The sequence below is a fragment of the Leptonychotes weddellii genome, chromosome 15 (assembly GCF_054177405.1).
Source record: "Leptonychotes weddellii isolate Sample4059 chromosome 15, ASM5417740v2, whole genome shotgun sequence".
NCBI lineage: Eukaryota > Metazoa > Chordata > Mammalia > Carnivora > Phocidae > Leptonychotes > Leptonychotes weddellii.
This window is the reverse complement of record NC_138383.1, coordinates 16,872,088-16,893,320: the sequence shown is the minus strand read 5'-3', so window position 1 is coordinate 16,893,320 and position 21,233 is coordinate 16,872,088. Positions and strand designations below refer to the sequence as shown.

Below are 21,233 nucleotides of genomic sequence, written 5' to 3'. Positions count from 1 at the left end.
GGCACAGGGGAGGTCTGGGGGGGGCACGGGGATCTGGAGAGAGGGGCTGGCACGGGGGAGGCCTGTGCAGGGACAGGCAGCCTTAGGGAAGGGATGAGAACAGCAGGGTTCCAGCCTGCAAGGGTTCTTGGGTCTAACTTGAAAGAAGGTAAGAGAACATGCTGAAGAGGCAACTTCAGGCCAACTGCCAGCCGCTGCCTGGAGGCAAGGGACAGCAGGGGGGAAAGGGCAGGATGGGTGGACCGATGTGGCATCTGCCTGATGGGGGAGAGCGGCCTGCAAGCAATGCTCCACAGTCAGTCCCTTTGCCCTCCAGGGGACCAGCCTGACTCTCAGAGGCTTCGGGGCAAGGGTCAGCAGGCAGGGTCCTCACAGAGCCACCAGCTCCACCAGAGCAGGGCTAGAGCGGTCCTCTGGGTTTACACTTCCTCCCGGGGGACGGGGTCAGTCGCCTGCACGGCCAGCCCCCAAGGTTAGGCCCCCATCCCAGGGGCCTGTGTGGGCAGGCCTGCAGGGCTGGCTCCTAGGGTTATGCCCCTACCCTAGGAGACTCTGTTGGCATCATTGCCCAGGCAGACGGCAGGCCTTCTTCCAAGGACTTTCCAAAATGTCCCAAAACATTCATCCTCTGACATATCTTAGTCCACTGCAACCTTATCCCTGGACAGCTTAGAGCCAAATCACAGGTACCTGCGTAGGCACACAGCTCCCCCCTTCCAATCCAAAGCTTGGGACCCACACCCACGTATCCAGAGGCAAAGACTCCCAATACATAGGCACACAGACACCCACACCCAAGCACCCAGCCACTGCCAGGAGGGGCCAAGCGGGCATGGCTCCAGCAGGCCCCTCCCGCGAAGAAGCATCTTGTGGTGCCGGCCCGGTGGGAAGCCTGTGCCAGAAAGGCCTGATGCTGCCAACAGGTTCCTGGGAGGGAGGGAGGGCGGGGCCCAGCCAAGAGCCAAAAATGTCCCTGCTGAGAAGGGGGCAGGGCTAGGGGGTCCTCAAGCCCAAATGAAGCGGAGTAACATTCCTTCAGCATCATGAGATGGGATGAAACCAAGGCTTCAGGGAAAGAGAGATGGGGGAGCTACGGGAGCCAGGACCCCCGGCATCCCAGCTGCCGGCCTCCACCTACCCCTACCCACAACCTCATTGCATCTGATCCTCCAGGAACTCCTGAGCGGGGACTTGCAGAAGCCATGTGCCCCCAAGGACCCAGCCGAAAGGAGCTGAGGTAGCCTTTATTCTTGCAGACACACAGCTACGGCTTAGTCCCCTGCCCAGACCTGGGGAGCAGGCCACTGGGAGGCAGGTCACTGACCCACTTCCTCCCCTCCGACCACAGTGCCAACTAGGCCAGGATCCTCCAGTAATCCACAGCCCCCAGCAGCTTATGCTGACCCTACCAGAGGCCAAAGAGACTCAAGACTGCAGCAGAGTGCAGCTGCAGGGCATGGCGGGAAGGCAGGTTCGGGCCAAGGAGAGCAGGGAAGCCCACCTCAGTGAGCATGGCAGCCCTAACCGCCCATATTCTCAACAAAGCCCTCCACAAAGATCTAGGCAGGACCCCACCTGGGCGATGCTTGGAGCCAGATGCTCAGCCCCGGGGACAAGGATGCCCGATAGCAGAGGGCAAGCGGGGACACCGAGGCACTTACCTGCCACAGGGATGCCGTGTAGAGGGGTCCGAGGCAGGATTTCCAAGGATGGTTCCCGGCCTGACATCCCATCTGCTGAGAAACAGGATTCCGTCTCATAGATGGTCTGCAGCATCTCCACGAGCCCCTGAGCCTTGGGCACCAGCAGCATGCCAGGGAGGGGGCCGCCGGAGGCGCGAGTCAGCCAAAGGAAAGGTGGTCGGGCGGGGCCCTCACTGCTCAGGGGCTCCCTTAGGCCACTGCCGCTGGGACCCGGGCTATGGGGAGGCGCCTCATCCGGCCTGGGCACTCCTGGCAGCAGGAGGAGCCAGGAGGCCCCGGAGCTATAGGCCCAGCTCTCCTCTAGAGGGGCATCGGACCGCTGGCCTTTCCCCAGCTCCCAGGAGCTGGGGTATATGGCTGCGCGCTCAGGGGACAGGAAGGGGAGCTCAGCAGGCAGGCGGGCTCTCTGTGTTCCCTCCCAGCCCTGGGTGACAGCTCTGGGCCTGGCTCCCTGCTCCTCCTTCCCGAGTGAGCCGCCGGCAGCTGGCAGGAGACTGAAATAGCAGTTGGGGGAGGGCCCTGGCTATAAATAGGTGGAGCATGCTCAGGGAGCCGCCGGCTGGCTGCCAGGAGCCCGGGCCTGGCGGAGGCCCCATGGGGTGGGGGGGGAGGCGCGTTCCACCCCGGGGAGGAAGCGCCAGGCAGGGGGATGGGAACAGGGGAGGGCCCGCACTCAGGGCCAAGGCCACAGAGCCGGGTGGCCAGAGGCTGGGCCGGGGAAGGGCACAGGCCAGAGCACCCCTGTGTCTGGGAGTAGCTCTGGTGCTATTCTTGGCAGGCGAGGGGCTGGAGACCCAAAAGCCAGATTCCATCTCTTACGTTCCCTCTCGCCATCAGAGCAGGTAAAGAAACCAGAAGGGTCTGGGAGAGGGTGCCAGACAGGGCCACCTGGCCTAACCTCACATCTTCCCTGGAGTCCTCCTAACAGCCAGATGGAAGTTGATTTAACTTCCGTCCTCCCTCAGAGCTGGAAGGTGCCTCCCCACCCCCTCAACCAGAAGGGAGACCCCTGAGCAGCAGCTCAATGGCAGCTCCCTCCTACCCACTCGGGGTGTCGCCTCCAGGGGCTGCTCAGCTTCCTTCCAGGGACCAGGGGGAGTCTTCCCGGACAGGCCTTGGCCCTAACCACGGAAGGGGACCAGGGAGCACCTGCCCACTGTGGGAGCACACGCAGCTCCTCCCTGGCAACGTGCCAGGTGCGACACCAGCAGCAGCACATACGTCACCTCGTTTACTCTGCACGATGACCTCAGGAGATAGGTGCAGGTGGGGAAACTGAGGCAGAGAGATGCAGTCACTCACTCTAGGTCATACGGCTGCTTAAATGGTAAGGCCGGGATGTCTGAGGCTCCAGTCTGAGTGCTAACCACCACAGCCCACTGCCTCCTACACAAAGGAACACATGAAGCTACCCCAGGGTTTCCATGAACAGGTAAGATGACCCCCAGCACCCCGGGAGACACAGACACGAGGCTAGAGCCCCTCTAATAAAGACTCACAAAGCTGCCAGGAGCCAGCCCTTCCCTCCCAGCTCCAGGCCTGGCACAGCAGCCCATGCTCCTGGGGCCCTGATGGGACCTCGGGCTAGTGCACCACGAGGACCGGGGACGCCCGCCTACCCTGCCCACTGCTGGCTCGTCCCTCCTCCTCAGGTTGTGCCTCCCACTGGTACAGAGATCCCACTTGGCCCCCTGACCTCACTGGAGCCTTTTAATAGCCTGGTTATTCCTGGGTCTGGGTCCCCCTCCCCCTTCCTGATGTCACGGTTGCTATTTTGGAGCCCCCTCCTGGCCCCTCCTTGCCCCCAACTCCAGGCATGGAGCCAGGGACACCTGTCCTCTCCCTGGACTGGATGACCTCACCCTCCTATCGGGAGCCCTGGTGGAGCTGGCCAACCAAGGACACGGTAGCCATAGCTCCTGCGGCCCATCTTCCCAGCCGGCTTTGGCCAGGCAGGGAGGACGGCAAAGGGGCCTCCTGCCCTCAGGTCGGGGAGCACAGGGACTGGGGGGTGGCAGACGTGGGCTGATCTTAGATTTAGCTGATCCTATACAATAAGATGTACGGTGGGGTGGGGGATGGGAAACAGGATCTGAACAAAGATCTGGAGCGTCAGCTTCTCTGCCAGGGTAGACTCTAGAAAAATGGTGATGGAGCAGTGCTCCCCACAGGGGTTTGGAGTTGGGAGACACCCCAGGGTGGGCCTCGGGACCTCATTCACCACCTCCTGCTCCAACCTCATCCTGGCCAACCAGACTCTCTGAAGAGGAAGGGAAGAGAAGACCAAGGTCCCCCCAGAGGGGTGATGGGCAGCAGACTCAAGGCAGCCCCAGAAAGCCAGGGGCAGCAGCCCCTCCCAGCTCAGGACTCCACCCACCCACGCTGGGAGCAACCAGCAGGGCTGGCTAGCCCTGTCCTGGCTCTCTCTGCCTGCCCCAGGCACAGGAGAGTGTGGTAGGGGAGCCCTGTTCTGGAGGAGAGGAAGTCGTCAGTTACAATGACTCAAAAGCAGGGCCCCCAGAACCTGTGGCAGCCAGACACCCAAGGAAAGAGAACTCCTTGCTAAGGGAAGATAGGGAGCACCCAGGAGATTGGGCACCCAGAGGTGGCCAGAGCCCGGGGCTCGGGGCAGTTCCCAGCACTGTTAGGATTGCCAGGAACAGCATGAAGTGGGAAGCAAAGTGTCAGACAGCCAGACAATCCTCGATGCACTTCCCAGAATCCTCCAGGGGAATTAAAGACGAGGCCTGGGGTGGGGACAAGTGCCTTCTTTCCCTCTGAGATTCAAGTGATACAACAAGGTCTTCCCAACGTCTAACCCTCAACCCTTCCTGCTTTATAGCCCCTCTCCTTGTGGTTCATTTGTCTTCTCCGTCCCAAGCCATCCATCTCTCCTATGTGTCATCCCACAAACCTTCCAGAGCACCCACCGAGCAGAGGGTGCGTGAACTCCACTGGGAGCAAGCAGCATCCCCTCCAGGCCACAATGACCTCGTTCCCTTCCTCAGAGGCTGGCCTCAGGCCTCCTAACCCTGTAACTCTGGAGGAGGGGAAGAGCCCAAAGCTGGCTCCTTGAGCTCTTCCAGGCTCCCATTTCCTGGGCACAAAAGGTTGGGAAAAGGCCCTGACCTAACAGTAAAAAGCAAGTCTCCTTTGTGCGCAATAAAAATCCAAGGGCTGGCTCAGGAGCGCCCTGGGTAGAGCAGGGGGTGCCAGCTGCCCCGGGGCCCCAGAGACATCAGGCCTGCCTGCCCTCCAGTTTTCTCCTGCCCTTTGCGCCCCATCATGCTGGAGCCCATCAGCACCGCCCGGGAGCCGCCATGTGCCAGGTTCTGTGCGAGGTGCTGCCTGAACCCGCTCATCTGAAACCAAGTCCCGGAAAAACGTGAACACCTACTTTGGCCTCTTTCACATCCCTCGGGGGGACCCTGCCTCCGACTATCCCATCTGAGCCTTCGATCCCTTTCGACTGATGAAGCGGGGAAGAGGAGGGCGGAGCAGATCCCAATCTACAGTGAGCACAGGTGCACCAGAGGGCATCTAAGTGGAGAAGGGACGCCAGGAGTCCACTTCCCAGACCCCCGCCCCACGCCCGCACTGACCCACTTTCTCCTCCTCGGGGCTGGCTGCCTGCCTTCCCCGGGGGCTTAGAGGCAGAGCATGAGCCCGAGGCTGGGAGGCAGGACGCCGAGGTTCCTGGCTCCACCCCACACCCATGCCCCAGTTTCTCTGGTCACCCAGAGGGGGCAGCTGCCTTCCCTCCCTCCTTCCTGGGAAAGGGAAGGAGAGAAAGTGTGGAGCGTGCTGGGAGGTGCTGGGCAGGCAGGTGTGGTCATGAAGCTTGTCTCCCCTCCCACGCTGGGGCTAAGGAACCTGGCCGCCTCCTCCTGGGGCCCTGTCGCCGTCCAAACTGGCTCCCACGGCGGGCCTCACTCTTGCCCTCCTCCTGGGCAATGGCACAGAGGATAGGGCAGAGATCAGAGCAGGCCTAGGTCCCAGGTCCCAGGCCAGTTCCTCCAGCCTGGCCAGGCCGAGCCCAAACAGGAGGCAGGCAGCTTCTGTCAGTCCCTCCCTCCCACTGAGGGGAGCAGAAATGACCAGTTCCAGAAAAAGAAAGAAAGCCTCACTCCTCGAGCCCCCTTTGGCCTGAAGAGAAGCCAGACACCAGGGGGTGGCCTCCTCAGGGAAGCAGAGGTAGCCCCATCAATGGCCTCTGCCTGTACTCCCAAGACTGCAAAAGAGGCAAATCAGGTCAAATGCTGGCGTTCAGCCCAGCCCAGAGGTAAGTCAATCAGCTCCCACTCCCCGGGGAGGAGGGGTGAGCCCCAGAAGTAAACTGCTCTCCCCGCCTGTCACCCCTCACCCAGGACCTTCTCTCTCACTAACTCGTATGCTAGGAGGGCAGGGATGGACCATCTTCTATTTTTCTTCTGTTTCCCCACAGGCTGAGCTCAGGGTTGGGCATGGTGGGGATGCTCAAGGGCTTGCCAAATGGGAAAGCTCCCACGCTGAGAGAACTTGAGGGAGCCAGGGAACAGTGCTGTTCCGCGCCCTGAGGAAAGAGGAGCGAGTCTCGGGGATTCAGGAGAGGGTGCGAGGTGCTCAGGGGCCAGGGCACCCAGGTCCTGGGGACTGCCCATCCTCATCACTCCCACCTCTCTCCCTGGCCCCGGGGCCCCACACTCTTCCTGGGGCTCCCTTCAGGGTATCCACGGCAAAGTGAACACCCACCTGCCTGACTACAGTTTCATTTTACTTCTATGGAGTCCAAAGGCATGTGGTTTCCAGGCTTGTGCCAGGTGCTGGGCACCAGCAGCCCCAGCCCAGATGCCACTCTGAGATGCCCAGATGCCCTCAAAAAGAAGAGCTGTGGGGAAGCTGGCCATCTCCCTGGCCCAGAGCAGCTCTTCCTCCACAAGGAGAGGCAGCCCTGGAGCCCCAGGAAAACTGGAAGGGAAGAGCCGCCAGGGGATGCCCCCAAGCAAGGATCCCAGCTCCCAGGCCTCTCCACAAATGCCGTTCCTGGTATCTGGCCCCCTCCTCCTCTCCCTCCTTCCCAAACACGGGAAGACAGCATCTCCCCCTGCTGGGGGGAGCGGGAAAGCCAGCCAGGAGGTGAGGCCAGCTCTGTAAGCCCCACTCCTGAGGCCCCTCCTGGCCTGGCTCTGCAGCCCCTCCCAGGCTGCCTGGCTCCTGCGCGGCCGGTGGACACCTCCATCTACCACCACTCTCCCGCCAGCCCTGGCAGAAGTGGCTGCAAGAGGAATTTGGACCACCAGCATCTGGAAAGGCAACCTAGTGACCTCATCTAGCCAAGACGGATTACTGTAGCATTTTACTGTAAGGGAATAAAATCCCAAAGCTGGGAAATGCCCTTCCCAAGCCATCATCAGGTGCCTCTGGGCAGTTTCTGGTCCCTTGGCCCACGGTCTGACCCAGGCTCGGTGTGACTGCAGGTGGCCCCTAGACAGGTCAGCACAGTAGCTCAGAGGAAAGGGGCCATTGGCACCGCTGCCAGTGTCCGGCTGAGGTGGGCCAGGGACTGGGGAGCACCCACCAGACCTCTCCCTTCCCTTGGCCAGCCCAGCCCCGGAAGAGGAAGCAGGAAGTCAGAGCTTGACAGCCCACCCCCCAGCACCTCCACGTCTAACTCCTGCCGCAGCCCCTCCAGGTTGAACGAAGGCAAGGACAGAGGCGGGAGGCTCTGAAGGGGGACTGCAAACCCTGCAGGAGGGGGCTCATCAGGCCAAGCTGACCTGGAGGGTCTGAAGGGTCCAGCCCTCAGTAGCTGGCACTCCACTCTGCCTGCAGCCCGCGCCCTGAGTCCGCCACGCTGGAGAGACAAAGGGGAGGGGCCGCAACCTTGACCAAAACAGCACAAAGCCAAACAATCCCACCAGCTTCCAGCTTCCCTGGAACCTCCAGGACACTAGTCAGGACCTCGGCCACGGAGCGCCAGCATTGGGTCCCCGCACGAGAAACCATCAGGTCCAGCAAACTGTGGACAAGCAATGAAATGGGAGGCAGGCTGGATGGCCCGCCCCCCCGCCCCGATGCCACTGCCATCCTGCAAATGGGTTCTCTAAATCCTAGTTCCCCTATCCCTAAAAGAAGTGAAAATATCCCTCTACCCCTACAGAAGAAGACGTGGGGGTTAGGCTGGGCCGTGGGGGGTTAAAGCTGAACAAGATGGACTCAGACCCTCCAAGACTGTGCAGAAGGAGCCAGCCAGGGGGAGAAGGCAGTTACTACTCTGACCACACTGACCCATGACCCTCCTGGGAAACTCCGGAGGGTCCGGCTCAGGCCACTTGGACACATCCTCAAAGGCATACACCCAGACCCACCCAGACATAAAGCTGCCTGGACTCCCACCCATAGACTATTTCCGGCAGCACCAGGCAGCCCCCTAGGAGCAGAGGGGAATAGGACATCGCAGAGTCAAAGTCCCCAGATTAGGAATCCACCATGTCCAGGGCCCAAGAAGAGAAGGGGTAGTCTACCCAGACTCAAAGGAGAGCCGAGATTCCCCTAGCAACGTGTCAGCACACCCTCCCATCCCAGTACCACACATCCCAACAAAGGCTGAGGCCAAAGGCCCTTCAAATATCCCCTAAGAAAAAAGCATGGAATGGAGAGAAACTCTCCACCAGGAAGAGAAGCAACCACCACAAAAAGGAAGCTGCATTCAGCTATTGTAGGAAACCCTTCAACATCATCCCCGGCCGGCCCAGACACATTCAGGGACACACCCCCCCTCTCAGGCCTGCCTGTCTTGGCAAACGGGGCCGGGCCGAACTGGAACTGCAGGCCCCCGAGTTGAGACTGAGAGGGCAGGCATGGGGACAGAGTCGGACCCGTGTCCTCCCGGGGCCAGGCCGGACCGTGAGCCCATCAGTTTCCAGCTCTAGCCCTCGGTCAGTAACTTCAGGTTTGCCTCGGTCCTTTTCTCGAAATGTTTCTCCACTCCTGACCCCCTCGTTCCCTTACAGCTCAAGACCCCGAAGGTCAGCTGGCCTGGCCTAGAAACTCACCCAGCCCACTGTAGCCAAAACCACCCCAGGGTGCCCTTCTCTGGCCTCCCAGCTCTTACCCGACTCGGTGGGAGAGTTCATGCCGGCTCTGGGCCCACAGGAAGCTGGCGTTGGGGGCTGGGATGGGAGGGGGTGGAGCTGCGGTGATGTCAAGAGAGACAGACGGTAACAGACAGACGGACGGGACAGGAGCCCGGGGCGGCTGTGCCTCTAATGCCCATCAGAGGCCATCCTTCGGGGCGAGGCAGTCAGGCACTCAGAACGGCATCCCTGGGGAGAGACGGAGCAGGGTTAGAGGCCCCCGGCTCAGGGATCTGAGAGAGTTGAGGGAGACCTCGGGGCTTGCTGGTTTACACCTGGGGGAGAGAAGGAGGGACACCTGCTCCGGGGGCGGGGGGGGGGGGTGCAGAGGAAAGCAGCAGTGCTGGCCAGACCCTGGCTTCTTCTCTAACTGCTCAGGCTGCCAGCACTCAAGGAAAGGGAAATGGCTACAGGAGCCACACCCAAACTCCTTTTCAGGTGACAGTGTCCACTCCCAGGTGGGGAGACCTTACAGACCTACATGGGTGCCTGACATGGGACTGGGTGTCCACGAAAAGAGAAAAGCACAGAGATTTGAACTCTGTGGCAGTGGGGAGATGCGGGGCTGGAGTCCCTGGCAAAAGGTAAGGGAGAAACTGGTATCCCGGCCCCAGCTGCCTGAGCAGGGACTCTCAGGCCGAGTGTCACTTTCTCTCTCCTCCCTAAGCCCTGGGCCACCCAACTCTGGAACCATGACATGCTTCTCTCTTGGTCTCCCCCGTTCAACAACGGGTCCAGGGAAGAAGGTAACCGCCTCTCTTCTACCCATAACCCATGCTGTTTCCAGGAATTTAGAAAGGCAGAGACACACCCCACATCCAGCACTCCCCGGACCGGGGTCCAGGGCCCAAGCCCAGGGCTTTGTGTCTGTTGGACAGGTTGTGCCCTGTGCAAGCTGGTCTGAAAACCAGCCTGGGCTCTGCCTGCCAAGCCAGGGGTCATCCAGGCTGAGACCACCCAGAATAAAGGATACCTTTTCCCAGTTTGTACAAAGACCCCGACAGTAGGTTTGCCCAGACCAATACAGTAATGGAGAATGTCCCAGTATTATAGGACCGTGAGTTTGCCAACCTGTCCTCACTCCTTCACCTCCTCACCTCCCTCCGGCCCCATGGTTAGTCTGCAAGCCTCAGACGCTACGCAGGCACCCACCTGGGCCCATCCCTAAAAGGCCCATGATCCACCCCAGACATGACCTCATTCATTCTCTCCCAAATGAAGGCAGGCCCTCCAATACCGAGTGAAAGCGAGGTGGCAGGAGTGATCCAGTGAGGCTGAAAGGAGCTAGATGTGTAAGCCCTGACCCTGCTGCCCCAGCCAGGGACGGGCAATCAGCTCTGCCCCCTGGACAGCCCCACCTCCTGGCAGGATTAATTCTCAGTAAGCCTTGTGTTCTCATCAAGGATTCCCAGGAGTGCGGTCCATTTGGAGCCAGTAGCCAGGGAGTCAGGCATGGCTGGGACACAGGAACCTGAAGATACACACACACACACACACACACACAGGAACCTGAAGATACACACACACACACACACGGAAGACCTCACACACAAGGTTTGGCCTCTGTAGCTGGAGAAAGGTGCACTCAGACGGGGAGTTAGAAGGAGGCAGAGTGAAGGCGCTGAACGGCTCCTGGCAGGCACAGGTGTGGGGCAAGGACAAAAGAGGCTGTGCGGGGCTCAGGCCAGGCTCAGGAATGTGGCAGGTGGGGCTGTTGGTGCCCTGGCAGGGCGCGCGTGGGCAGGCAGCTCAGCCCGTGCCCACCCCAGGGCTGGCGCCCAGTCCTGCTCACACCCTTTCCCGTGGGCTGGGGAATACAGGTTCAGAAATTCCCACGATGCCCAGCAGCCTGAGTGGCCCAGCCCATCTCCTTAGTGAAAGGCGCCTCCACAGCAGGGCACTCAGAAGGGGCAGAGCCTCAATAGTACAAAAATGGAACTTAAGATCAACTCTGAGCCCCCATCATCTTCACCCCTTGGAGAGAAGAGGAAGGGAGGGGCTCCCAGAACTCCATTTGGCTCAGGACTCAATCAGGCCACATTCCTCCTCACCCTGCAGGATGCAGCAGGACCCCTGGGCCCCCGTCCCCCTGCAGAGGGTGTCTGCCAATCTATCAAGCCTCCTGAGTAAACAGGGGCCTCTCCGGGAAACAAAGCAGAGTTCACTGCCTGATCAGGACAGGCACAGATTCTTGTCTGGGGTGGGGCATGAAGGGGAAAAAGGACAGGGGGATGGTTAAAACCTGGTTATTTGGTCCCTCCTCTGTTGCAAGAATTCCACTGTTGCCTACAGTTATAGCAGGGCCTCGGTGGGCAGTCAGGGGCCAAGAGCAGTGTCGCTGCTGGATGACAGTACATGTAGATGCCAAACCAGTGAGCAGCCTGGCTTCCATGACGTCATAAGTAGGCAGACCCCCCCCCCCGCCCCCCGAGCCCAGTCCCCATCCCATCAGCTCTTGTGGTCAGACCTCCAGCCAGGATGGCATGGAATGACGGAAACCGGGTGTACCTCCCCCCACAAGCTCATGGCTAGACCAGGGGAGGCAGGGCAACCCCCCCCCACCCCATTCGTGAGTAATAAAAACTCTGGCAGAGAGTGGGAGGAGAAGGGCAGACAAGTAAGGGAGACATGGAGCAATGTAAGGACCCAAAGGCCACAAGTTCACAGTACTGCCCTGCAGGTATCTGTCCCTCAAAAACTCCCTCAGAATTCCTAGGGAGTCAGGTGTCCCTTTGAGGGCCTCTCTGGAACCTGGACTCCAACATCACCAGGCAGCCTTCTCCCCAGTCCTGAGCACTGCAGCCTGGGGTCCCCTCCCCAGGTCACAGATGGCCCGGGGAGTGGTCTGAACCAAACCCTGGGAACCTGAGATTGCCTAGAATCAGAGATCTGTTGCAAAGACCTCATCAGAGAGCTGCAAACCCACACATCCCATCCCAAGGCACAAAAGACCTCTCATCTCGACCCCTCCTGACTGGACCATGGCAGATCACTTTGCCAGGCAGGCCTCCAAGAGCTCCCACCACCTTGTGCCTCCCCCAGGGTGGGCCACCAGAAGCCCAGGATTATCAGAACCAGGAGGCACTTGGATGTCCAGGCCCCAAACTAAGGGAAGGGGGAGATAACAGGAAAGGAAAAAAGGCACCAGGCTGACAAATTCATTTTTGCAATCGGCCCATTTCTGTTTGTCTGCTCAGACGCAGCTCTAGGCATCTGCACAAGCCAGATGGAGGAGGCTGCTATTTCTAGAAAAAAAAAGGGGGGGGGGGATGAGAGGGGAGGGAGGGAGGAGGTGGAGGCAGAGGGCAGAAGACCGGGTCTGTTTGCCCTAAAACCTCAGGCAGACCCATACCCCTTCCCCAGCACTACCAGACAGGGTCCCCCATTCAAAATAGGGCTGGGGCCAGGGCTGGGGTGAGGTGGGGTAGGGGAGAAGAAAGGCAGAGAAAGTTTAATTAGCCCAAGTCGACTACAATAGGCCCCCTCATGGGCTGCATCAGGTTTTCATTCATGAGCAAGCGACAGTGCTCCAAAAATGCCAAGAACCGCCCCCCACCCCCCCGCAGTCTCTCCCCCCCCAACAGGAGTGCGTCCTCTAGCAGGCTGGCTGAGCCTGATGCTGTGTTCCAGACATCCCTCCTCAAAGGGATGTGAGTAGGAAGAATTAATTATTAAAGAGCAGCTGGTACTTCGGCACCGACTGCACTCCCTCCCAAGCTCCTATAGCTGATCCCCCTCCCCCTTCTGTAGAAACACAAACTACACCCCCCATCCCCAGGCCCCATTTCTAAACACTCGGCTAAGATGCCACCCCTAGGGAAGGGAAAGCAAACCTTTGTCTCTGCAGCTACTTGGAGTGGGTGGGGCATGTGATACTGCTGCCCCCCACCCCCATTACTGGGCCCAGCTACTCCGGAGGACATACTGGGGAGGAAAGGGAGGCTGGCACAGGGGGCTGACACAGGGGTAACACGTTCTCCATCCTTGCCCCCAAGAAACGTGCACCTGGTCTCTGTCCCTCTGGTCCCTGGCATGCATACAGGACAGAGTGGGGATACTGGGGGCCCACCCCTCTAACTCAGAAAGACCCCTACCTGCCCTGTCAAAACAGAGGCCAGATTTAACTCCAAGGGGAGACAGAGCAAAGAGAGGATTCAAAAAAGGGGCAGGGGCAAACTAAGATCTCCCAAGCTTTGTGTTTAGAGGGAGAGGAAGGAGAGAAGACCGGAATGAAGAGGCAGGCAGCCCCCAACATGGCTCACCCACCATCCACAGCCCAGCCCAGCCCAGCCCAGCCTCTCAACTTATTCCCCCTCATCTCAGGGGCCCTGGTGTCTGGAACTCCGACTGAGGACCCTCTCTGCCTCTGTCCTCTGCACCTGAAGGGGCCCAGGGCAAGACCCAGTCCCCGGCTCCAGCCCTGCAGGGCAGTCTGGTCAGGAGTGCCTCTAGCCAAGACTCCTGGATCTCCCAACGTCTGCCTCCTTTTGTTCCTCCCATCTGGGACCCTCCTCTCCTCCCAGGTGAACCCAATCATCACCATCATCACCTCCAATCACCAAAACGAATTCCAGGTCCCAGAAGCACAGTGGTCACCGTCAGAGTGGTGGGTCTCTTGAGCATCCCCTCAAAAGTAACTGCAGCTGCTATCCTTCCTCTTGGGGGACACACCTCGTTTCAGAAGATCAACGGTGGGGGTATCAAGTGGTCACCTCTTCCCTCAAATGGGGCACCCCCACCTTCCCCACTTCTCCCCCCCACACACACAACAACCAGACTCCCAAATTAATTACTTATCACCCAGCCAGCGCTCATCTTCCCCCGGGCCCCAGAGAAGGGTGGGGTAGAGAAGCAGCCTCCCTCAAGTTAAAAAGCACAAGCAGCGTCCCTGCCTTTATGAGATACAGACCCGGGATTAAAAATGGGGGGTATCCACCCCAGAGAAGGAGGAGAGATTTCATCTCTCCCTGGCTCCGTCCGGGGTGTCAGCCGGAGAAGAGGGTGGAAACAAACGCAGTAACGCCTCACGGGGGAGGGGGTGAGAATAAAGGGAGCGAGAAGTAAGGTGGGCCCGCAGGCCCCCTCCTCACGCACGGAAGTCAAGGACACAAAACCAAGGATGTGTTCTTAGGTCTGGGTGGAAGCGCTGCGGGGTGGGCAGCGCCCCTCACCTCGGACTACCAAGAAAGGAGTGTCCAGCGAAGAGGGGTCTGCACAGAATCCGGGTGCAGGGCTCAAATCGCTCTGCAACGCAACATGCGCCGCCCGGGAGGGGGCAAATCAGGCAGCCCCACCGGTCTCCGGGCCGTTTGAGGGTGCGGGTCGCCGGAAGGTGGGCCCCTCCCTCACCTGCAGGGAATGTGCCCCTGCACAGGAGGGGCGTGGAGGGGCGCGCGCAATAACCCCGAGGCCCGGCTCCCGGTCTGGCGATGCTCCCGGGGGGGGGCGGGGGGGCGCCGGCTGGCACCGGGCGCCGGGAGGAAGGAAGGGGGGCGCGGAGCGCGGCGCGCGCGCGGGGAGCCCGCGGGCAGCGACGGCAGGAGGACGGGGCGCCGCCTCGCGTCGCGGGGCCCCGGGGGAGATGGGATCTGGGTGGTGCGGCGCGCTCACCCCCTGCGGCTCGAGCTCCGGCTTCGCGGGCGGCGGCGGCAGCAGCGGCGGCGGCAGCAGCGGCAGCGCCTCCTCGACGGCTCCTCCATCTTTGCGGCGGCTCCTCCGGCTCCGCTCGCCGCCGCCACCAACAACAACATTCGGAGACGTCACTCCTGTCACGTGACCCGACCCAGAGCTAAAAATAGACCCAGCGCGGGCCCCCCCCCCCCCCAGCTTCAGCCACCACCAACTCCGCCCCTCCTTCTCGGCCCTCCCCGCCGGGCGGGGCCAGCAGCGCCACCGTGACAACTTCTTAAAGGGCCGGCAACCAGCGAAGGGTTGGGCTGGGGAGGGGGTGGAAGACAGGAGATCCGAGCCCAGCGAGTAGTGAGGGAAGGAGCGCTGCAGCGGACCCGGCCTGGCTGCTGGGCCCTGGCCTTTGGGACAGTCGACTTGCCTCCCTGCGCTTCCTCGACTTCCTTTTCAAACCGTGGATGGTGCAATCGTTGCCTGCCTGAGCTTCTCCCTAACACGTCCTCCCGCGATGGGGGAGGGCAGCTGGGGATGGATTCCTAGGGACTGGGAGGGCTGCGGAGGCCCCATCTAGGGGGCTGGGCTGGGGGCGGATGGCTGGGGCAGGTCCCGAACCCACCAGATGCCACCGCACGCACTGCATCCATGCCAGGGAAAGAAAAGACTGGGGAAGGCCAGAGTATGGCTGTAACAGTTCAAGGCCTTCAAAAGGAAGATTTCCGGTTCCTGACTGACGCCCTCCTCCTCTACACCTCCCCTTAGGACCCAATATGAATATATGTGGTTAAACCTAGACAGTTTGTCAATGACCCAGTCATTTCACTAACAAAAACTATTCTAGGGAAATAAGCATTGTGTTCAAAAATAAGTATAGACGGAAAGAGGTTGTTTATAATGATGTGAAAAGTTGGAAACAACCTAAATAGCCATCAGTAGGGGATTGGCAAAGAAACTAGTGTACATCCACTCAGCAGAATACCATACAGACACTAAAAATTATATATGTCTGTATTGACCTGAAAGATGCTCATGATACATTGTTTTCTTGAAAATCAGGTATTACAGAATTGTTCCATTATTGTAAACAACAACAAATTAGATCCAAATGTCTGAATACGTGTGTACATTAAAAAGCCTAAAAGAATATATACCAAAATATTTACCTTTTGCTTTCTTCATCTTTCTGTACATCTGAAATTTTGCAACAGTCATGTATTACTTAATCAGAAAAAGTAAATGACATAAATAAATGTTTCTGTAATGAATGATAAAGGTTCTTCCTACAGAGTATCTCATGAATCAGTCCACTCCGGCCCCACCCCTTGGTCTAAACCAGATATCCCTCGCCTGAGATATCACTAGCTGCCTCTGTGACAGGTCCATTCCTGCCTCCATCCCAAGGCCCTTCCAAAGTCAGAGTGACCCTTTTAGAACACAAATCTATTAGGGGGAGGGCTTAAAACCCTTCTAATTTGTCATTGAAATCTGTATCTGGACCAGAAAAGTGGCTTCCCAACTTTAGGGTACTTACAAATACCTTTTTCAGTGGGGATGGGGCCCACAAATATTCTTTTTTTTTTTTAAAGATTTTTATTTATTTATTTGAGAGAGAGAGAATGAGAGACAGAGAGCACGAGAAGGAAGAGGGCAGAGGGAGAAGCAGACCCCCTGCTGAGCAGGGAGCCCGATGCGGGACTCGATCCCGGGACTCCAGGATCATGACCTGAGCCGAAGGCAGTCGCCCAACCAACTGAGCCACCCAGGCGCCCCAAATATTCATTTTTAGTAAGTACCCCGGGGAATCTTGCTGCAGCCAGTCCTTCCTTCATACTTGGAAAAAAAGCAAATAAACAACCTAGAAGCTTCTATGTGATCTGGTCCTTTACCACCTCACCTCTCTTCCTTTAGCTGGCTTTCTCTTATATCCTTGAACTGTGTGCCCCTTGCTCCTCAGGACATTTGCACAGGCTGGGGTTGTTTTGTTTTGTTTTTCCCAGAATGCCCCCCTCCCTTCTTCTCTTTGCCTGGCTAACTCCTACTCATCCGTAGAACTCAATTAAATATCACTTCCTGAAAGTGGCCTTCCTTGGTTCTTTTGCTAAATTGATTCCCCTTGTTATATACACTTTAACTGACCCTGATAACAACTTGTAAATATGCACCTATTTGTGGTAGTATAGGTTCAGGGTCCGTGTCTTCCTCTAAACTGCAAGCTTCTTGAATGCAGAAACCACACATCTCCTCCCAGCACAGTGCCTGGAACAACAACAAAAAGACTTAATGAGTATTTGTTGAGTGAAATGAATGAGTATTAAAAGATTAGGTCAAAGCAAACACTTTATGACTAGACAATGGACTCTGAGCAGAAGAACCACCCCCACAGTCATCCCATGTCACCCCAAGACAGAGATCCTCTTGCCTCCACCCCGTAATGATGGTGCCACCCATTTGCTGTCACTCTTGATCAACCTTACGTTGTCTCTAGGGCGGTTGGGTTGGGTTGGGATTTTGCTTTCTCAGTGCTTATGTTTTGCCTCCCCAAACAGAGTATGAGCCACTTGAGAAAAGAGATAAAATCTTACTTCCTTTTGCCTTTCCAGCACCTAGCACATCACCTTGTGCATAGCAGGTACTCAGTCAAGGCTCAGGATCCTGAAGAGTCTGGAATTTCTTCTCTCAAGATCTCAGAACATGGGGAAAGAATCTCCCTCTGTGGGATGATAGATGTCAGTAACTTTCATGGAGTACCTTGGCTAAGCACTGCCCATTTCATAGAGGAGGGGACTGAGGCTCAGAGAAGCTAACTAACTTGCCCAAAGTCACAGAGTTCATGCAAGCAAGAACTGGGATTCAAACTCAGGTCTTGGGGTGCCTTGGTGGCTCAGTTAGTTAGGGCTCTGCCTTCCACTCAGGTCATGATCCCAGGGTCCTGGAAGCCTGCTTCTCCCTCTGCCTGCTGCTCCCCCTGCTTGTGCTCTCTCTCTGTCAAATATATAAATAAAGTCTTAAAAACAACAACAACAACAAAAATCTCAGGTCTCGGGTGCCTGGGTGGCTCAGTTGGTTAAGCAGCTGCCTTCAGCTCAGGTCATGATCCCAGGGTTCTGGGATGGAGTCCCGCATCGGGCTCCCTGCTCAGCAGGGAGTCTGCTTCTCCCTCTCTCTCTGCCTGCCTCTCTGCCTACTTGTGCTCTCTCTTTCTATCTCTGTCAAATAAATAAATAAAATCTTAAAAAAAAAAACAAAAAAAACCTCAAGGCTCTCTGGCTCCCAAACACAAGGGACAGGGCTTGAAGGAGCTGGGCTCCCAGCATTCTAGACCTCTCCTCCAGAGGTCCCTGAAATTATGACCTCAGTCCCCCAGGGGCCAAATGCCCCAGAAGTTATATGATTTCACCATATTGGGCCCTGATGAGCCTTCAGATTTCCCCTTCTCAGGTAAGTGGGGGTTAAATAATCCTGCACTCACTCTACATGTGTTTTTGAGTACCTGGGGTAGGTGTTGGGGGTATAGAAATGAATCTGCCTTTAAGGAACTTAGAGTTCCTCACAGAGAATAAAACTGTCTTTTGTTATGACTTATAGGTCCTTGCTAGGAGCATTCCGCATGGAAACGAGGGTCATGGGGCTGTCTCATTAAATGCTGCCTCAGTGGGGCGCCTGGGTGGCTCAGTCGTTGGACGTCTGCCTTCGTTCGGCTCAGGTCATGATCCCAGGGTCCTGGAATCGAGCCCCGCGTCGGGCTCCCTGCTCTGCGGGAAGCCTGCTTCTCCCTCTCCCGCTGCCCCTGCTTGTGTTCCCTCTCTCGCTGTGTCTCTCTCTGTCAAATAAATAAATAAAATCTTTAAAAAATAATAATAAATAGGGCGCCTGGGTGGCTCAGTTGGTTAAGCGACTGCCTTCGGCTCAGGTCATGATCCTGGAGTCCCGGGATCGAGTCCCGCGTCGGGCTCCCTGCTCAGCGGGGGTCTGCTTCTCCCTCTGACCCTCTTCCCTCTCGTGCTCTCTGTCTCTCATTCTCTCTCTCAAATAAATAAATAAAATCTTTAAAAAAAAAAAATAATAATAATAAATAAATGCTGCCTCAGTTTACCAATGTAGAGTGAGACTGCAGATAGAATCGAGTAGCTGGTTAGGGAACTTCCGCCCCAGGGATCCAATAGCGAATTTGGCTTCTTGAAAGAAAGAAAGGAAATCAATTTTGGAGGAGAGCTGGGCCTTTAACCTATAGCCCGACAGGTTGGCAGCACTACTGGACTTTAAGAAGAATGCATCAGGGGAGAAGACTGAGGATGCTGAGCAACACTGCTAGGGGCTCTGGGAGTTGCAACCCCCATCTGGAATCATGAGAAATGTCCCAGCCAGTACCTGGATCAAGAGAGAGAACAAGCTTCCTCCGTGCTCAGTGGACGCTGTTGAACTGATAGCACCCATTACTGCCACACCCCTCCTGCTCACCCAGGCCTAGGCCCTCTAAAGTTAGCATTGCCTTGGGGAACCTGGCTGGCTCAGTTGGTAAAGCATGTGAGTCATGATCTCGGGGTTGTGAGTTCGATCCCAACGTTGGGTGTAGGGATTATTTAAAAATAAAGTCTTTTAAAAAATTAAAGTTAAAAAGATAAAGTTACATTGCCTGCGGAACAGACAGGGCACCCAGTTCAAACATGCCATCACTTCCAGACTCTAACCCAGAATTTCTTATGCAGTGGAAATCCTCAGATCCATGGACAGGATTCCAGAGGCTCCGGCCAGAGTGGTCTAGCCCACAGTCTCAGCCTCGGGTGGAGCCGCACTTACGTGGTCCTGCTGGCCTGCAAAGAGTGCCTGGGGTGAAAATATTCCAGTTGTGCCTAAATATAGCCTCAGGCAGAAAATAATATGGAACAAGGAAAAACTGAGCTGATAAGCCCAAGTAATACGCATTTATCAGATATTTATCAAAGGAAATATGCATTCCTTAAACCTTGTATCGATTACCAAGGGTGATTTGTACATAGACATCTTGTATCTATTCCATCCAGCAAGAACTTATTGAGCATGTTGAAAAGTTATGAGAACAGCACAGTGCAAGGTACCGTGGGGACGGCAAAAATAAAGAAGGAAAATAAGAAAGCAGGACAGGAAGTGAGACAATCTGGGTCCTAGGATCAGCTCTATCACGGTGTGTTGTTGGATGAGTCATTTTCCCTCTGGACCTTGGTGTCCTTATCTGGGAAACAGGACTTGGACTTCTGTCCTCTGAGGTCTCTTTCAGTTCTGACATTCTGTGAATTCCAAATTAGATGTGATGGCAGATGTGACTATATCCAGCATAGCTCCGGACTTCAAAGTTTGGGCTGGACCTTCATTCCTTGAGATGTTTTAAGGTCCAGTCCTGCCCTTGGGCTGTTGACAATATGTTCAAGAGCCAGAAGAGAGTTTATTTCAGGGCAAACAATTCATGTGCCCTGAGGCACAAAGCAAAGGCCATCACTGGGGACTGAGTTATGCAGAGTATAATGCAAACAGCCCCCAGGATGCCTGAGTTGGGCTCAGGTCTCCCTGTGTGACCCTGAACAAGTCACTTGCTCTGACTGGGCCTCTGTTTCTTTACCTGTAGGACGAGAGGGTTGGACTGGATTTCCTTCCTTCCAGCTAGAGACATTTCTGGATGGTCCAACAAGGTGAAGTTAAGAAGGAAGGATGGAAAAGAAGTTCCTCCTTCCTTCCTTTCCTCCCTTCCCTCTAGCGTCCTCTTCTCTGGGCTTAGGGCTAAAGGGAACTGGTTTCAGGCCAGCATCCAACAAGAGTCATCTTGACTGAGGGGCGCCTGGGTGGCTCGGTCGTTAAGCGTCTGCCTTTGGCTCAGGTCATGATCTCCAGGTCCTGGGATCGAGCCCCAAGCCGTGCATCTGCCTCCCTGCTTAGAGGGAGCCTGCTTCTCCCTCTCCCTCTGCCTCTCCCCCTGCTTGTGCTCTCTCTGTCTCTCTCTCAAATGAATAAATAAAATCTTAAACAAAGTAAAATAAAATAAAATAAAAATAGACTGTTCTGGGTGCAACCACCATCATTTGTCATAGTGCAATAAAAAAATACACACGCACACACACACACAAATACACATTTACAGAGAAAGAGCAGAGAAAAGCTGCCAGTCCTGTGGTCTGTAGGTCCCAGGTCCCACATCCACCAAGAGCCTCCCATAGCAGCAAGGTACCTGCTAAAGGACAGCAGGTGACCAGAAGGCCTAGGACAGAGGACTATGCTTTTTAGCTCAGATCACCCCAGGAGCCTGGAGTGGTTCACATAGGACCTTCTTACCCCTCCAGCAGCAAGCAGAGCAGGAGGTCCAGGGAGATGACTGAAAAGGAAGCCTAGCCTCTCCCCCACATCCCTGCTAGGACCTGGAAGTGAGGCCCACGATTTCCTGGACGGTACAGGGTCCCTCCCTGTCTGCTCAAGAGTCAAGGCCACATGAACACAAGAGCACAAGGGACAGTTGTGGCCAGTCACGTCCCACATGTCTGCAGGTTCCTCTGGAGTGTCTTCCCTGGGCAGAGAATGTGTGTTGGGGAGGGAACAGAGGATGCAAGTGTGATCTCAGAACTTATGATCCTTTGGAAACAACAGAGCCCCGCAAAGCAAGATGGGGCAGTGGGGAAGGAGGGAGCCTGGGAGACACAGGCCTCTATAGAAGCTCAGGCAAATAATTTGCCCTCTCTGAGCCTCAGTTTCCCCTCTGTGATTGGAGGGTTGGGTCCTCGAATTCTGGAAGGCTCCCTTGGCCCTGAAGTCATGAAACAATAGAGGA

At 56.7% G+C, this 21,233-nt stretch overlaps 1 protein-coding gene across 7 annotated transcripts in view; it reads right to left on the bottom strand.

Moving 5' to 3' along the window:
- HDAC5 (histone deacetylase 5) overlaps positions 1-14,585 on the bottom strand; it is a 36,139-nt gene extending 21,554 nt beyond the window's left edge. For 2 of the 7 annotated variants that reach the window (XM_081804881.1, XM_081804886.1), the window contains exons 1-3: positions 14,429-14,585; positions 8,797-9,007; positions 1,662-1,736 (exon numbers count right to left, since the gene is read on the bottom strand). In XM_081804881.1, coding sequence (XP_081661007.1) covers positions 1,662-1,736; positions 8,797-8,818 — 97 coding nt within the window. In that variant the 5' untranslated portion in view covers positions 8,819-9,007; positions 14,429-14,585. Of the gene's footprint in view, positions 1-1,661; positions 2,193-2,929; positions 3,090-8,796; positions 9,008-14,428 lie in introns of those variants that run through there. The other 5 variants (XM_081804882.1, XM_081804883.1, XM_031033981.2 and 2 more) reach the window with 5 other exon arrangements.
- Positions 14,586-21,233: the final 6,648 nt, after the last annotated feature.